We start from the raw sequence: 16,662 nt of genomic DNA, 5'->3' as shown, positions 1-16,662 counted from the left end.
AACAGGGACCAACTGTCTTTACAGCCACTCTGTCACCACAACATTTGTCTGCTAGTCCGACCTCTGCAGGTTTATGGCTGGGTTTGCTGAAGAACGGCCTGTTGTTGAGGCAAAGAAAGTCCCATTCTGGACTCCAGTGTGATTGATTCAACATCATTCGAGTATAGGCCTACTATTTAACCTTAATTAAAAACTACAACCAGGTACATTTTAAAATATCGTCAGTACATCCATAATGCAATGTAAGTTACCAAAAGGCAAGCATAAACGGTCTTCTTTACAAACGGTCATCTCTTTCAGGTAAAACTACTTTATGATGCAGCAAACGTTTGAAGGGAATCTTGCTGTGCAATTAAGTTTAGGTCACCCGAAAAACTAAAATTCTGTCATCATTAAAGGGATATTTTGACATCCATTCACTTCTATAGTTGGTGCCGTCTACTGTCAGGTTACCAACGTTCTTTAAAATGTGTGCTTTTGTGTTCAAAAGAAGAAAGAAACTCATACAGGTTTGGAACAACTTCATTTTTGGGTGAACTATCCCTATCCCTGTAAAGTCATTACAAAAAAAAAGCACTTCTAAAAATAATAATAATAATTTCCTCCATATAAAAGTCAGTGGAGTCCAATGAAGAAAATTATGCATGGAACGACATGAGGGTGAGTAATTGATGACAAATATTTCTTCCTTTTTTTTGGTGAACTATCCCTTTAAAGTTATTTAAAAATATTCAATATAATGGCACAATCAATCTTAAAGGGACCGTTCACCCAAAAATGAAAATTATCTCATTATTTACTCACTCTCATGCCGTCCCCGATATATATGACTTAGTTTCTTTTAAATGGTAACACTTCAGTATGGGAACACATATCCACTATTACCTATGACTTTTGCCTCACTCAACTCCAAATTTACTGCTTACTAATAGTAAGGTAGTTTTTGTAGCACTTAAGTTTAAGTATTGGGTAGGGTTAAGGGATGTAGAATATGGTCATGCAGAATAAGGCATTAATATGTGCTTTATTTGTACTAATAAACAGACAATATCCTAGTAATATGCAAGCTAATAAACAAATAGTTAATAGTGAGAATTGAACCCTAAAATAACACCCCAAAGGTGGAAAATAATCCATCTCTATGAGTGCAAGTGAACAGGTGCTAGTCGTTAGAAACTAAAAAAAACACACACAGCCATCGTGACGGTAATCCACACAACCTCATTTTCATTTTTGGAATAAACTATCTTTTAACTCCATCGTCCTTTTGAGATATTTGTTACCATCACTGTAATGCAAGAGCACACGTTAATTATGGACAAGTATGTTTCTGGCCATGCACACTACATAGTGAGCCTAGTGACGTTTATGACTTGTGACAGCAGATTTCTGCAATCTTACTTTTGACAAAAGCACAGGACAACCTCATTTGATGGCTCAGTATTGCCTTGAGTTTATTCAAAAGCATTTGGAACGGACTTGACGTGCTGGTCCATTTGTCTGTCATGCCTCACAAAAGACGAACTGCTGATATCGACACCAAAAATGTTTCAAATCCTAATAGTGAACAAGCGATTTACCGACTCTCTTTGCTTTAAAAGGCCCTGTGTGTACAATAAGGTCAAACAAACTTTAAGAAGCCGAGTTGCCCTGTTTGATTCAACATGCAGCTCCAGAAAATATATGGCACCAGATTTGAGGTTTTAAAAGAGACGTTAACAGCAATTCTACTGGCGACAAGTGCTATTACTGATGGCACCAGTGCAGGAGACGGATTACAGCCTGCAGGGCCAGTGAGAGTGACGCTTTGCGGCTGTACATCTGGGATTGCGTTTAAGTCTCCTTAAACAGTACGCAAGCAGCCAAAACTCTTTTAATTTAAGAGCAATTAAGTGGATCAGAGCCCCGTCCCATTTTCCTTGCTTCCCTTTCTCTCCCTCACTCCATATTCACTCGTTTTATTAGCCATTTCCTCCCTTCCACCAGCGGTGTGAATGCTCACTTTTCCCTTAAAAAAAAAAAAGAAAAAAAAAGAGAGCACACTTTCTAACACTTACATTACATAAACACACATACACAAACACACAGGAAGACCACCAGGACGAGGAGGGACCAAGGCCGCCCTCCCCTGCAGAACTGAAGACAGGGGGCTGAAGCGCTCTGAGCAAGCTGTGTTGCTCCATTTATGGGCGGTAATTAAAAACATCCAGCGGTAATTTAATAGCGCTCACAAGCCAGAGACACAAAGTCTGCTGGCTTTGCCCTCTGAATAAATAACTTGGAATGGGATCCGTATACAGATTATTTGTTCTTCTCCTTTCTCTTCAACATAAATATATATTTTCTTTTCATTGTTAACTTTCCTGACACAGGCAAACTTTAGTATTCATCATGCATGGGTTAAAAGTCAAGAAAAAGTCAAGAAAATTAATTGTACATTAAATGTATCTGAAATATATTAGTATAAGCATATTTAGTATACATTTGTAACACACACATACACACACATACATATGCAATTATTTCTTAAATCAGTATCTCTACAAGTATATAAGCCATTCCATTCCAATGTCTGTTGAATTCCAACACAGGCACACCTCATTCTACTGAATGAGGTGCTGAGTAGGCAATCACCTGAGACGAATCTTATTTAATAAGGAAAAGTATAAAAAAAACACTTCTGTAATCATCACTATCCTCTTGCAGTAGGACCAGCTGGATGGCAAAAACAGTGCTAGTAGTACCTTAAAAGTAAATGGAATCAAAACTATATATATATATACTGTATATATATACAGTGAGGAGAATAGGTATTTGAACACCCTGCTATTTTGCAATATTTCTCCCACTTAGAAATCTTGGAGGGGTCTGAAATTGTCATCATAGGTGCATGTCCACTGTGATGAAAAAAATGTCCCATGTACAAAAAAACACCCCCAAAGCATGATGCTACCACCCCCATGCTTCACAGTAGGGACGGTGTTCTTGGGATAGTACTCATCATTCTTCTTCCTCAAAACACGTTTAGTGGAATTATGACCAAAAAGTGCTATGTTGGTCTCATCTGACCACATGACTTTCTCCCATGACTCCTCTGGATCATCCAAATGGTCATTGGCAAACTTAAGACGAGCTTGGACATGTACTGGTTTAAGCAGGGAAACCTTCCGTGCCATGCATGATTTAAAACCATGACGTCTTAGTATATTACCAACAGTAACCTTGGAAAGGGTGGTCCCAGCTCTTTTCAGGTCATTGACCAGCTCTTCCCGTGTAGTTCTGGGCTGATTTCTCACCTTTCTTAGGATCATTGAAACCCCACGAGGTGAGATCTTGCATGGAGCCCCAGTCCGAGGGAGATTAACAGTCATGTTTCTTCCATTTTCGAATGATTGCTTCAACAGTGGACCTTTTTAAACCAAGCTGCTTGGCAATTTCCCCATAGCCCTTTCCAGCCTTGAGGAGGTGTACATTTTTGTCTCTAGTGTCTTTGGACAGCACTTTGGTCTTGGCCATGTTAGTAGTTGGATTCACACATGGATGAACAGGTGCATCTAATTTAGGATAATAAATGGAGTGGAGGCAGACATTTTAAAAGCAGACAAACAGATCTTTGAGGGTCAGAATTCTAGCTGATAGACAGGTGTTCAAATACTTATTTGCAGCTGTATTATACAAATAAATAGTTAAAAAATATATTGTGATTTCTGGATTTTTTTTTTTTTGGGGGGGGGGGGGATTATGGCTAATATATAGGCCACTATGAGCTGTGCACGTAAACCTTAGGTTCGCTAACAACTGACACTACACGCTGCAGTCTGTAGCATCCTCATTAGCACCCGCCTCCCACAACACCCCGACCTATCCTGTGACCTATCATGTGCAGGATTCGACCCCGGTTCGAATCCTGCACATGATAGGTCCAGCAGGACCAGTTACATCTGGTGCTGTGACCCAGATGGGAGCGAGGTTAGAGGGGTAACGGACGTAGGCTATTAAGAGCTGTGAGTGTAAACCTCACTCCCCTGGCCTCAAGAGGCGCACTGCAGTCTTTAGTGTCTTTGTTAGCATGCACCACCTCCTATGCCAGAGATGCTGGTTCGAATCCCACGAGTCAAGTATAGGACCAGTTGCGTTTGGTGCCGTGACCCAGATGGGAGTGAGGTCTAGGGAGGCAAGTGTAAAGGACATAGGCCAGTAAGAGCTGTGCTTGTAAACCTCAGTCCCTTGGCCTCAAGTGGTGCGCTAGCGTCTGCGTCTTTGTTTGCGTTCCCGTCTCCCCCCGGAGTGGGTTGAGTAGGACCAGTTGCATTTGGTGCCGTGACCCAGATGGTATTGAGGTTTAAGGGGGTGTGTGTAATGGACGCAGGCCAGTAAGAGCTGTCCTTGTCAACCTCAGTCCCCTGGCCTCAAGAGGTGCGCTAACGGCTGCGACCATTTGCATTCGTTGCCGTGACCCGAATGGTAGTGAGGTTTAATGGGGTGAGTGTAATAGACGTAGGCCAGTAAGAGTTATGTGTGTAAACATCAGTCCCCTGGCCTCAAGAGTTGTGCTAGCGGGCGTGGTCCGTTTCCCACGCCAGAGACCTCAATTCGAATCCCGCTCAGAGCTGGTTGAGCATATACGTATATAAAATAATTTACACATTAGGTTTGTAATTTGACTAAGTCATTAAAACATTAAAGGTTCCAGAGACAAGGATTAAGACTAGTCCGAGACTACAATGTTTTAGCTGTTTAAACTGAAAGCAAATTGCACTGACATCTTAAAATATGTCAGTGCCATTGTTTTGTGTCAAGATGCACATCATGTTTTTTTCTAAGACACATTTATAAAAGCTACTCAAATGAATTAATTGAACAATGGCCAAATCCTGTCTTAATCTAAGCCCAGTATGTGAAACCACGCCAATAAGTGTTGATCAACGAGTTTCGGCTTGTACTGTACCTTCTTCAGGATTGATTTTATAATGCTACCATTTTTAATGTGTGGTGCTTTATTGTTCTTATATAAGCATTACGCCTGCAGCATCATATTGATTACAGCGTGATGTCACAGATTTGATGTCATGGTTTACTTTGAAGCTCGGCAGAGCATTGAGTAAACACACCATCAGACTGTCTCCAGCAGATATTTACAATTGCATCTCATCAGTCGAGAGTGAGAACAGGCGACAGGGGGAGATTAGAAAAGCCACACATGATTTCAATCTGCCAGAGGTTCTCACACTCAGGAAAGACCTCATGCATATTAGCAAGTCTGTGCAAATGTTTGTTTTCTTGCTGTAAGTTTGGCACTGAACAATAACTTTCATTAACCTATTAAAAACATGTTATAATGCTTAAAAGATACGTAGTTCATGCCTATTCAGAAATGAATATATGGCAACCAAAAGTCTGAGACTACACTGATTTTTTAAACATAAAAAAGTTAATCAGTGAATAATTGTAAAAAAAAATTAAATTAAATAATATTAAAAAAGTAAATGCATTTTGATATAGGCTGAGATATTTGGGCCACGATGTATATAAAATTTTATGACAACAACTTGAAAGTGCATTAAATGCTCTACTCATCAAATGTAACGCAACATATATCACATTGTACATGCTAAAAACATATTTTGACAACAAAATTGATCAATGGCACATGCAGCTACTTACAAAAATGTAACTTGATATTACCATGGTTTCAGGCATGTACAAGGGTAATTTAAATACCATTTAAAGTTATTACAAAGCATTACATTTTTAGGTTACACTATTTTAAGGTGTTAGTGTTACATGTAGTTATACATTTAAGTACTTTATTTATTTATAAAGCACTTTCACCACAAGTGGAAGCAAAGTGCTGTATACAGTAAGTATAAAAGAAAAAGTAAAAAAAAAGTATTATTAATTAACTTTATGTACTTAGGTTAGGGTGTGGTTTAGGTTATTTGCATGTAATTAAGCTCAATTTAGAGTAATTACATAGTAATGTAACATGTGACTGTACAATAAAGTGTTACTTCTTTTATATATATTGTAGTCTTTCACACTGGCTGACCAGATTGCTTGCACCAATATAAATGAATTCTACAGACACATGATGACTTCTTGGTCACACTTCCCTCGCAAGCTTAATGACAGACCAGTTCAGTTAACATCTGACACACATAAGGTGCTTTCTTTAATAAGGGACTTTTCCTCTCTCAGTAGCGGTTAATTCATGATGAAAGGTCCCCTTGGACAGAGACAAACCGCTTACAAGTGTTGAGGATAATGCTCCAATTATACACAGTCTGAGACACAAAGACACCATAACATGGCCAAGAGACGGCTGCGCTGGTTCCCGCTCTGTCAATGGCTTTCCCTTTGGCAAGGTTAATAAAGCATGTCTTTTTTGGAAACATAAAAATAATGCATTGCTGCAGCAGTGGGTTATGGATGCAAAGTCAATGCAGTGCACTCTAGTGATTACAGCCGATATTGCACGCACAGAGGATCTTCTGTGAAGGTCCCTGTGATGAATGAACTTCATGGCTGAGCATATAGCGCCTCCTAGTGATGCACTTAAAATGACATGTAGAAGCTCAGGTTTGATCATTAGAATTCCTGCAGGGTTTAGTATTGAGCAAGGGTATGATGTGACACATTTTGTCAACCTTGGTTAATGCAGAAACAAATCAAAGAACACAAACGTATTTCAATGGAAGACTAAAATGCACTAGCAGCATTCCTGCAGCATGACACTTCACTAAGTCATCGTTCAGATCAGAAAGATGATCTTTCACTCAGGCATTACTTTACACTTTCTCTAGATGTCATTCTGTCCTGAGTTCACACGCACATATCTATAATAGCCTTCATTAGACATTCCTCATCAATCACAGCAACCTAAAAAACTATTTGGATGCTTAAATCTCATTTAAAATAGATGAAAAAATGTCATTGCAATGGAGAGCAAACATGTCAAACCGAGTGGCATTTTCACTCAAATGCAGCAGCTTTTCTCATTAATAAATACCCTTTTCAGGGATATTTTGCTTTTGCAAATCTAGAAGTCACTTTTGACAAACAGAAAGGGTCTAAATACTTTAAATCCCCTCATTTATAATATTTCAAACCTAGCAAACTTTATTTTGTGCCTTTTTTCCTTGAAATGCATGCTTATGCACTCTGCCTATAATATAAAACTATCATCATATTTATCTATTCCACTTTCATGCTTTTGTAAAGTGGCTTAAGTTCCTAAATACTTTGTGGCCGTGTTGTGAGGCTTGTGATTATAGTGAAGAGCGATACATACAATCTACTATATGGTTGAACTTTTCAAAGGACAATAACTTGTACAAAAATGTATTTTAAACCACTTGGATTCCACCAATATCCAATTAAACCTGAAGAACAGATTATCTTGGCACTAGCAAGACCTCTTAGTGGAAAGAGAATCAAAGTTTAATGGACAGGAAATGATGGACCACCGAAGGCATAAAACCAAAAGGAAAACACTTTTTCAGACAGCAGGACAACAATTGAGAAATATTGCTATGGCATGTATAAATGATGAATAACACAATCAATCTCATATTTAAGACAATGACTGCAGTGTTGTGCCAGCCAAGCCATTTTACTTACGTAATGTGATGCATTTCCCAGTGAAACACTGAGCAACTAGAAAAAGTATGTAGGACAAGACTTGAATTTATCCATATTGATTAGATCATAAAAAGTGTTCACTATATGAAAGGTGGATGAAAAGAGAGCTTGCTGACATCAGACAAAAACTAAATGCAGACTGCAAAAAAATAAAAATAAATGCACCGATGAATTGTTCACAAAAACATACATTAAGAGGTCAACATAAACTTTGATTATAAAGTCAATTCATCACAAATAAGTGCCACATTTAGTCAACTACATCTAACAAGCAAAAAAATAATATTACAGTTACATAAACTGAAAGAAAAACATGCTAACATTGTACTGTACCTCTGAAAGGTGTATATTTGCACCTTTAAAGAACATGTGACCGGACCACAGAACCAGTCACAATTTTTGGACATATACAGTCTTGTTCAAAATAATAGCAGTACAATGTGACTAACCAGAATAATCAAGGTTTTTCGTATATTTTTTTATTGCTACGTGGCAAACAAGTTACCAGTAGGTTCAGTAGATTCTCAGAAAACAAATGAGACCCAGCATTCATGATATGCACGCTCTTAAGGCTGTGCAATTGGGCAATTAGTTGAATTAGTTGAAAGGGGTGTGTTCAAAAAAATAGCAGTGTGGCATTCAATCACTGAGGTCATCAATTTTGTGAAGAAACAGGTGTGAATCAGGTGGCCCCTATTTAAGGATGAAGCCAACACTTGTTGAACATGCATTTGAAAGCTGAGGAAAAGGGTCGTTCAAGACATTGTTCAGAAGAACAGCGTACTTTGATTAAAAAGTTGATTAGAGAGGGGAAAACCTATAAAGAGGTGCAAAAAATGATAGGCTGTTCAGCTAAAATGATCTCCAATGCCTTAAAATGGGAGAGCAAAACCAGAGAGACGTGGAAGAAAACGGAAGACAATAGGCATGTGCCGATATCAATTTTTCATGCTGCAATTAATTGATGAAGTTTTATCACGATATACGATATTATCACGATATTTAAATAAGTTGCAAAAAAAAAAACACCTAAATATTGAGACAAATTTAAAAATGACCAAATGAAGTCCTTAGAAATGCATATTACTACTACTATTTTAGGTAGGACATTTACAAAATATCTTCATGGAACTGGATCTCAACATCCTAATGATTTTTGGCAGAAAAGAAAAATGTATAATTTTGACCCATGCAATAAATATACCGTGGGCTACTGCCACAAATATACCTGTGTGACTTATGACTGTGGTCCAGGGTCACATATAGTAGGAGAAGATAAGGAGCTTTTGAAGGTACGGGCACCATCGATGGTTCCATGAAGAACCTTTAACATCCATGGAAACATTATATTATACAGATTTTTTTAAACGTTCTTCACACTAAGAAAAACGTGCTTCTTTTAAGAACTGTTCACTGAAAGGTTTTTTGGGAACCCATAAGAGTTCATCTACGGCATTGCTATGAAACCTGTGAACCACAAGCTAAAAGTGGTGTAGCTGATACAATAATTATTTCAACTCATGTTTTTGATATTAATCCCATAGACACTTCAACAAGACACCCTGCAAAAAATGACCAGAGTAAGAACTGAGTGTGTTCCACAATGTTTGTTTTATTATTCTGAACATAGCCCCGGTGTCACATATTCAACTTAATTTGATTATACGTCTTTAAAAAAAATAAAAGAAAAAAAAATGAACAGGGAGGAGAAAAAATGTTTCTTAGATGCATTACAGGGTGATTCATTTGTGGCTCTGAAAATGTCGAGACCATAAGAAAACTGCCACTACATATATTAATTTGCACAATAACTGCCTATTAGTTTTCCCTAATGAAGACTAAAAAGGTCATAGCCAACTGAAGCATTAATGAAGAACAGCAGAACAAACCCCCACCATTCACTGGAATTACAATTTAGTTCAATGATTAACTTTGTTAGAGTACCTAAGGATTATAACAGTGTTTCTAATGTTATAATTACTGAAGTACTAGTGGTGTTGTAATGAAAGCTACATAACAGCATGCCGTTGCAGTTACAGGTGGAGTCATAAAGCACTGAGGTTAAGCAAGGGCAAGTATACAGCAAATCCTTACCATTGACACAATCAGTGATTCCTAATGAAAACACTCTACCTCAAACACACTTGTAAATTATTTTCACAGTACGTCACCTTACGCAGTGTGTGAAACGCATCAGTGATGAGCGATTCAAACGTTATGCATCACAACACACACTTATGTTTAGTTCCCTTGCAGTGATATGAGATCAATGTGAGCGCGTGCTGCTAGGTTTGATGTATAAAATGAATCTATCACTGTAAAAATAAGGCTGTGTCATTCAAACGATGCAAAACAGCGAGTCGGACACTCTCCGTATCCCGTCCCTGAATGGCAAGGGTTTGTGCTTTATTTGTACAGTAACATCTCAGCGTATTTCTGCAGCGTGTGATGGACTCGTATACAAACTGAGTCTGACAGCGGGTTGGAGAGTCACATTTTAATGCACCCGACAGATCCTAGCGCACGGTTTTGATTTCAGAACAGAACAGAGCATCCATTTACAACACGCTGAAACAAACTGCGATTGTGTCAAATACACACATTAAAAATAAAAACCAAACAGAAAGTTCAGAACCGCTCCCACCCCTTTGCGATACTACTAGTAGACTACAGGCACACTTTTAGGACCTTTAACGTTATTGTCAGTGAGGGGTTCAGATACACACACAAAAAAAGTTCTTTAAACGTTAACTTACATCTTACTCAGCTGCTTATTTAGGTTTCTTTTTTTCTCATTTTTCAATAAGCATGCCATTGTATATGCCATCCTAATTTTTTCGTTTTGGTGTCCTGTTACTTTAACTTAAAATGAACAGATCTGTATAGACCTCACCTAGCATGCCTTCATTCTGCGTCTTTGCTGACAGGATTCAGTTCATCAACATAAAGCTTGCGTTCGATGTAAATGTTACTGGAAGAGAGAGATTTGTGCACTCTTAATTTTAAAACAGAATTGAACAGGGTGCCACACAATAAAGGCGTTTTCCTTTCTTCGTTTCTCAAGCTAAACTATTAGAAATGTCCAATTATGTGTGGAGTGAGCAATATTTTTGTTTTTCTGATGATTTACAAGACATTTCTAAGAGAGTAAGGTTTAAGACAGAGGGTCATAACAATCATTTACAATTAATTGCTGTACGTCTGTCCTTCCGGTGGTTGAGGAAGCTTCATATTCTCTTTGGACATCATAAGACGCCTTAGCTCTTGAAGAACGACTTTAATGCTATATGAGTTTTGCCATTTTGCTAGAATTGGTATGCTACGTGCATCCACCTGAAACAAACAGAGAGAAAGAAAAGGAGGGGATATGCAGACATGAGTTACATGATTTAAGATACAACTGAATTCAATTTGCACTGCACTAATCATAAATGTTTTGGGTTTAATAATAGTTAAATTCTGACATCAGGATTTGTGGCATAATTTCAAGTCGTTCCTCAGTTATATAAAAAGAGGGAATGGTGGTTATAGTAACCCACAATATAAATACAGAGACTTGTACAATAAACATTAAATAAATTATGCAGTTTTAAAAGCCTCAAGATTTAAACATTATACTTGTTGGTAGGAAACTTGGTAACACACAATCAAAAGTTAATTTGGCTAAAAAAAAAACAGTCCAACCTGAACTAAAAAAATACCAGTTTCAAATATCTGTTTTCAGACTAGCCTGGTTGACTTATATTGGTACGGTTACTGTGTGAAATTTGCATGAAAAGGATGAGACGAAACTATTTTCTGTGCTAATCAAATGATGCCAAAACTGCATTCGATACAGCTAAACTTCAACCCCCGAATTGTCAATGGTCTTAGATGAGATTTCCTAGCTAAAAGGAAAAACCAGTAATGCTTAAATAGAAAAGCAAAGTGGTTGATGTCATTGTACTAATGACATGCATATATATATATATGTGTGTAAAATGTGTGAGAACCCTGGATATATATATATATATATATATATATATATATATATATATATATATATATATATATATATATATATATATATATATATATATATATGTATGTATATATATATACACCATATTTAACATGGTTCTTACAGCATTATATTTGGTACATAATAGTTGTCTGTATTTTTGCTGATAACCGATTGTTCCACCAATCAGCTATCGGTGCCGATTTATTGGGAAAACCGATGAATCAGTCGACTTCTACACAACAGCTGTCTGAGTGAAGTTTTAAAAGAGACTGGCTTATGGAAAAGACAGTTTTGCGTAGTGACAATGTGCACCTTAAATTCATTCAGTCAAGTTCGAGAATCTCTAAATTATCAATGAACATTTGCCATAATGCTGCGCTTGAATTCAATTTTTTTATTTAGAAAATGCCGAGAAGCAAGAACAAGATCTGCTGTATGTCGTCTACTGTTGTTTACGGTGTCCGTTTTTTCTTCATGCGAGAATGACGTTGATCGCTATACCATGCCTATCAAGTAAGAGTGCTGATGGCGGTGGAAATGCAATGGATCAAGGTTTAGCATCCTGAATCATACTGCTCAGTGGAAACATATACCCTATAACAAATGATCAAACAGGCCTTAATCTCCTGATGTGCCAGATGAACAGTTTTATAATCCTTGGGGTCTTGTGGGACACCCCTTTAATATAGCTACAAAAAACAAGAAACTGTGCAAAGGGTCACAATCTTCCGTTTGAAAAGATTTTAGAGAAGTAATTTTACTAATGCTTCCTTCTAATTTTAGTTGAAAACAGGCACTCTTATATAATCAGCTGTATGCATTTGTTTTACTTTTATTTAAAAACTTGCCTAGAGGTCAGTTTAAGGTAAAATTAGCAGAGCTTACCCTATTCCCTCTAATTTGTTTTAACAAATTAGCTTGCAGAATGACAGTATTTTGGTATGGGATTTAGTTAATCTTAAACTAATATACTTCCACAAGGCAAACAGCACAAAGATCTTGATTCTATATCTATCTATAGAGACTATCATATAATTTTACCTATAATTAAGAAAAACTGACACAGAAGAGACTTAAAAAATATAACAGCCCTCTGTGGTGTAATAAAGCATTTCATTTTCTGCCGCTCCTTTTCTATTCTATATCCAGCTGAATCTCATTAGACATGTTTGAGATTCATTATTGGTTCTGCTTAGGCAGGCACACTGAAAAACGTCCCTCCTCTGCAGCATTGATGGGACTCGAGTGCCTTTTTTCTGCATCAGGATGAAAATAACTGCAAGGTCGCATTTCTCTAGTTTACGATAAAATGATCATAAACATGACAGACATTACACTGTTAAAATAACACTCAAATTAGTTAGTATAAAAATGATTTAACTTACCATCCCATTGGAATTATTTATTCCATTCATGCTAATTTTTGTTACAAATCTAACATTCGGTGGTAATTCAGGATATTTAGGTCCGCACTCCACTTTCAGGCTGTATATTCTGTTTTCATAATTAGTCTGAGAAAAGAGGAAAAAGTCAAGGTTAAAGCCTAAAGGCCAAGTGGAACATGAAAGTGAGAGAATAACACAAACACATCAATTAATCAAAGAGAACACACCTACACAAAATATCACATTGCATGCTGACGTAATCTGTTTTTCAGTATTTCTATACGATAACAGTGCACGATGATAGACTACAGATGGAAACATTTCACTTAACTATTAACAATCTCACTTAACTCTCCGCTTTAAATGACGGTTTATCAAACAGAAAGGAATTTACCAATGTCATCCACTCAAAATGTCTTGTATTTTTGTGCTAGCTGAATAGTTTGAATACAAAAGAAAACTGAACCAATTTAGCATGCTACCAGGCTAAAAGCTCCCTGAAAAACAAACAAATACAACTAAAAGAGATACAATTATCTTACTTTGTCTGCATAATAGCACTGTCATTATGGAGAATCTCATGAAGAAATGTGTAGTAGGTCATATTCCACCCCAAAATTAACACTAATTAAATGTAATTATATTAATTACATGAAAAAAGTAAAGCTTAATCTAAGGCCATTAAGATAATTTACAATGTGACTATTATTTTCATAATTCAGTAGGGCTGGGTAGACACACATTTAGCGATTGGTTTGATTTAATTCACAGGCTTGCAATTTGATTCAGATTTGATTCAATATCGATTATTTTGTCTATACATCATGTAGCCTATAGCAGGGGTTTTCAAACTTTATGATGTCATGGACCCCAAAATATGATGAACCTTTTATGAGGGACCCCCTTCCTAAAATCCATCTATATATTTTCACGTATGGAAAAAAACATTTAAACTGCTAGATAAATAATACGTTTTCCAAAAAAAATTCCCAGCCCTACAATTCAAATTATTATTATTTTTTATTAAAAAATCAACATACGTTACATTTATAATTAAAGTGCTCAATTGTCATAATAGTAATACCATTGTAAATGGTCTTAAAATGTTTTATTATCTTTATGCAAAATATATTTTCAGGGGGAAATATGACCTAGACAGGTTTCAATCCACCTATTAAGCAAATTAAACAAAATCACAGTATGCCATATTTCCTGCCCAATAAATAATGTTGCCAGTTTGAATAAACACATAAACCACTGAAGTAGGTCTCTGCTGCACTGCTTTCATAGCATGTATCTTTTATCTTTAATCTACAGCACCAGCTGTCATGCGTCAGGCTGGATAGCATGAAGGCATGCGGTTTACTATTACCAAAGGTTCCAATCAAATGCAAAAAAACACCACACTTGAAGAATGCAATAATTTTTTCAAATGAGCCATCAGTATTGTTGTCATTTAACTGTGGTTAAACAGCAAACATACCCGTGCAGGTCCGATGATCATGCCCGTCCACCGTGTGAGAGTCATATCCTCATCATCCTCCAGACCCCAGCTCACTGTCCCATCGCCGACACCCTTCTGTCCTTCCTCAAGCTCTTCCAACAAACGAAAATTGCGAGGGACTTTAACTCCTGGAAGAACACAGACAGAATTCATTAAAGACAGTGCCTCTTGGACTCTGTTTGCAGCTGGGTAGTTCACATTTGACATGCTTGTATAGTATAACTAATTTTTCCAACTCTTGTATAATTATACTTAAGAGCTTGTATTAATTGAGAGACTACATGGGATATTTATACTACATGGAAAATCGTCACACTACAAGATCACATAAGTGAACTGCAAAAAGGATAATATAATTAATTTGCTCATTCAATTTAATTAAGGGTTGAAACCATTTGATCGATGAATCGCCATTATTAAATGTCAAATCTCTGATCTGTATAACTTGAGAAATGTATATTCACTGTGGAAAGATTTAAGCTTTTATTTATTTCCATGACCTTTCACTCAATATCTCAGTTATAAAATTCTTTAAAATTATACAATTGTAAAAACAGAATTGAATGGGAAGTAAGATGATTCTTTAATTTCACAGGATCAAACTGTTTTTTTATTTATTACAAAAAACAGTTTGCATTTGCATATTTAAAGTAATATGTAACCAACAGGTTTTCTCACTGTCATCTTCAACCTTCGTAAACAGACCAGAACGCTTCGATCAACCGAAAATAAAAAAACAATGCAAGCACATTGTGTGTCATAATCTGTGCCGTTTCAAATATGAAATGGTCATATGTAAATGTACATTATATCTGAGTAGCGATCTAGTGGTTTTATAGATAATCTAGTGTCAACAAAGTGGAGGGACAAGATTTGCAAGTTCAGGTGAGTGTCCAAAGGAAAGACTAAATCACTCATCTGTGAATAAATTCAGGAAATGGCACCCATGCTGCTTTATCATGGTTTCTCACTTCCTCAAAATCTCAAAGCCAAGACGACAGCCACAAGACTGAATTAAAAAAACATTTCTGAAAAAAAGATCAGCTGCATCTGAGCTTAAATACATACACATTTTAAACTTAATTTACATGTATCTGATTTTATGTTAAGACTGTTTGCAAATTACCTTGTGCAAATGTAATGTAATCTTCTCTAATGATCCAAGTTAACATGTCTAAGATGTGCTGTTCTTGACATATAAACTCTAAATGTCATTTTACCTTAATATATGAGATATGCTATAATTTGCAGCTACATACAATATTAAACAATTGTCTGAGTTTTGACTGGATTAAAGGCTTCCTTCAGTGTATATGTCTAAACCAGCCCCTCAAAAACGTCATGTATATTATCTATGCAATGGCAATATTACACAATTATAACGCACTTCTCCATATACTTGTAATCTTTAAAAGGGCTAGATGACTATGCAAGGCTATATTAACCTGTTCAGGTTATGGTTTGACACATGAACATCAGTTAAAGGCCCGTTTTGTCATGGCACTGGACGGAACCAGCAGCAGCACGCGCGTCAATGCTCCGCCTCGCCTCAGATTTGCACCGAAACACCCGCCCAGCTGCAACATATAGCATTTTATCAATGCCTAGCTACCACATAAGAGCATAATTATTACCGATGTGTGCCTATATTACCTATTACCATATAATACAAAATGCATTTGGTGTTATTTTTAAACTACATGTCTGTTTGTGGGCCGTTAGCTCGATGCTAACACACACACAGTTCAAACTGCACACAGATCTGTTAATTTAAGTAAATAAAGGCATTTGAGCATGGCAAACCCCTCGGATAATGTATATGAGATTGTGGGGTATGCGCTTATCATTTCTGTTGTTAAAATACGGCCGCGGAAGACCGCGAGGATTGAGGAGATTGTGAGACTAACCTGAGGAGGCCGCCATCTTCTTCTGCCCGAATCCAAAAGCGCACGAAATCGTGACGTCGAGGGGTCATGTGACTAATGCGCGCAGTGCTGTAGGAAGAGAGGGAGGGGTGTGGCTACCCTGCAAAATTTCTTTAAAAATATATAATTCATGACACTAGGCTATTATTATCACAATGTGACATTTAAGGACATTTGAGTGAAGTTTAAATCCTTTCACTATTG

General features: G+C 36.9%; 1 protein-coding gene across 2 annotated transcripts; it reads right to left on the bottom strand.

The window, feature by feature from the left end:
- Positions 1-9,233: 9,233 nt before the first annotated feature.
- On the bottom strand, positions 9,234-16,550 carry ube2v2 (ubiquitin-conjugating enzyme E2 variant 2). Of its 2 annotated transcripts, XM_067434309.1 has the most exons (5): positions 16,441-16,467; positions 15,979-16,110; positions 14,513-14,661; positions 13,030-13,155; positions 9,234-10,974 (listed from the first exon to the last, which is right to left on the bottom strand). In XM_067434309.1, exons 3-5 carry the CDS (start codon positions 14,555-14,557, stop codon positions 10,828-10,830), a joined length of 318 nt encoding a protein of 105 aa, XP_067290410.1. In that variant the 5' UTR covers positions 14,558-14,661; positions 15,979-16,110; positions 16,441-16,467; the 3' UTR covers positions 9,234-10,827. The 2 variants fall into 2 exon arrangements, with proteins under 2 accessions (XP_067290410.1, XP_067290409.1); XM_067434308.1 differs by lacking the exon at positions 15,979-16,110 and having other exon boundaries at positions 16,441-16,550.
- Between the last annotated feature and the right edge of the window lie 112 nt (positions 16,551-16,662).

Source organism: Pseudorasbora parva, chromosome 24 (genome assembly GCF_024679245.1).
Source record: "Pseudorasbora parva isolate DD20220531a chromosome 24, ASM2467924v1, whole genome shotgun sequence".
Taxonomy (NCBI): Eukaryota; Metazoa; Chordata; class Actinopteri; order Cypriniformes; family Gobionidae; genus Pseudorasbora; species Pseudorasbora parva.
Note: the sequence above shows the minus strand (reverse complement) of the source record. Positions and strands in the feature narration are given on the sequence as shown.

Excerpts from the sequence above, each read along its gene's own strand:
- ube2v2 (XM_067434308.1), bottom strand. Across the intron at positions 13,156-14,512 it reads TGATCATCGGACCTGCACGG|ACTAATTATGAAAACAGAAT; the intron begins GTATGTTTGCTG and ends CTCTTTTCTCAG. Across the intron at positions 10,975-13,029 it reads TAAATAATTCCAATGGGATG|GTGGATGCACGTAGCATACC; the intron begins GTAAGTTAAATC and ends TGTTTGTTTCAG.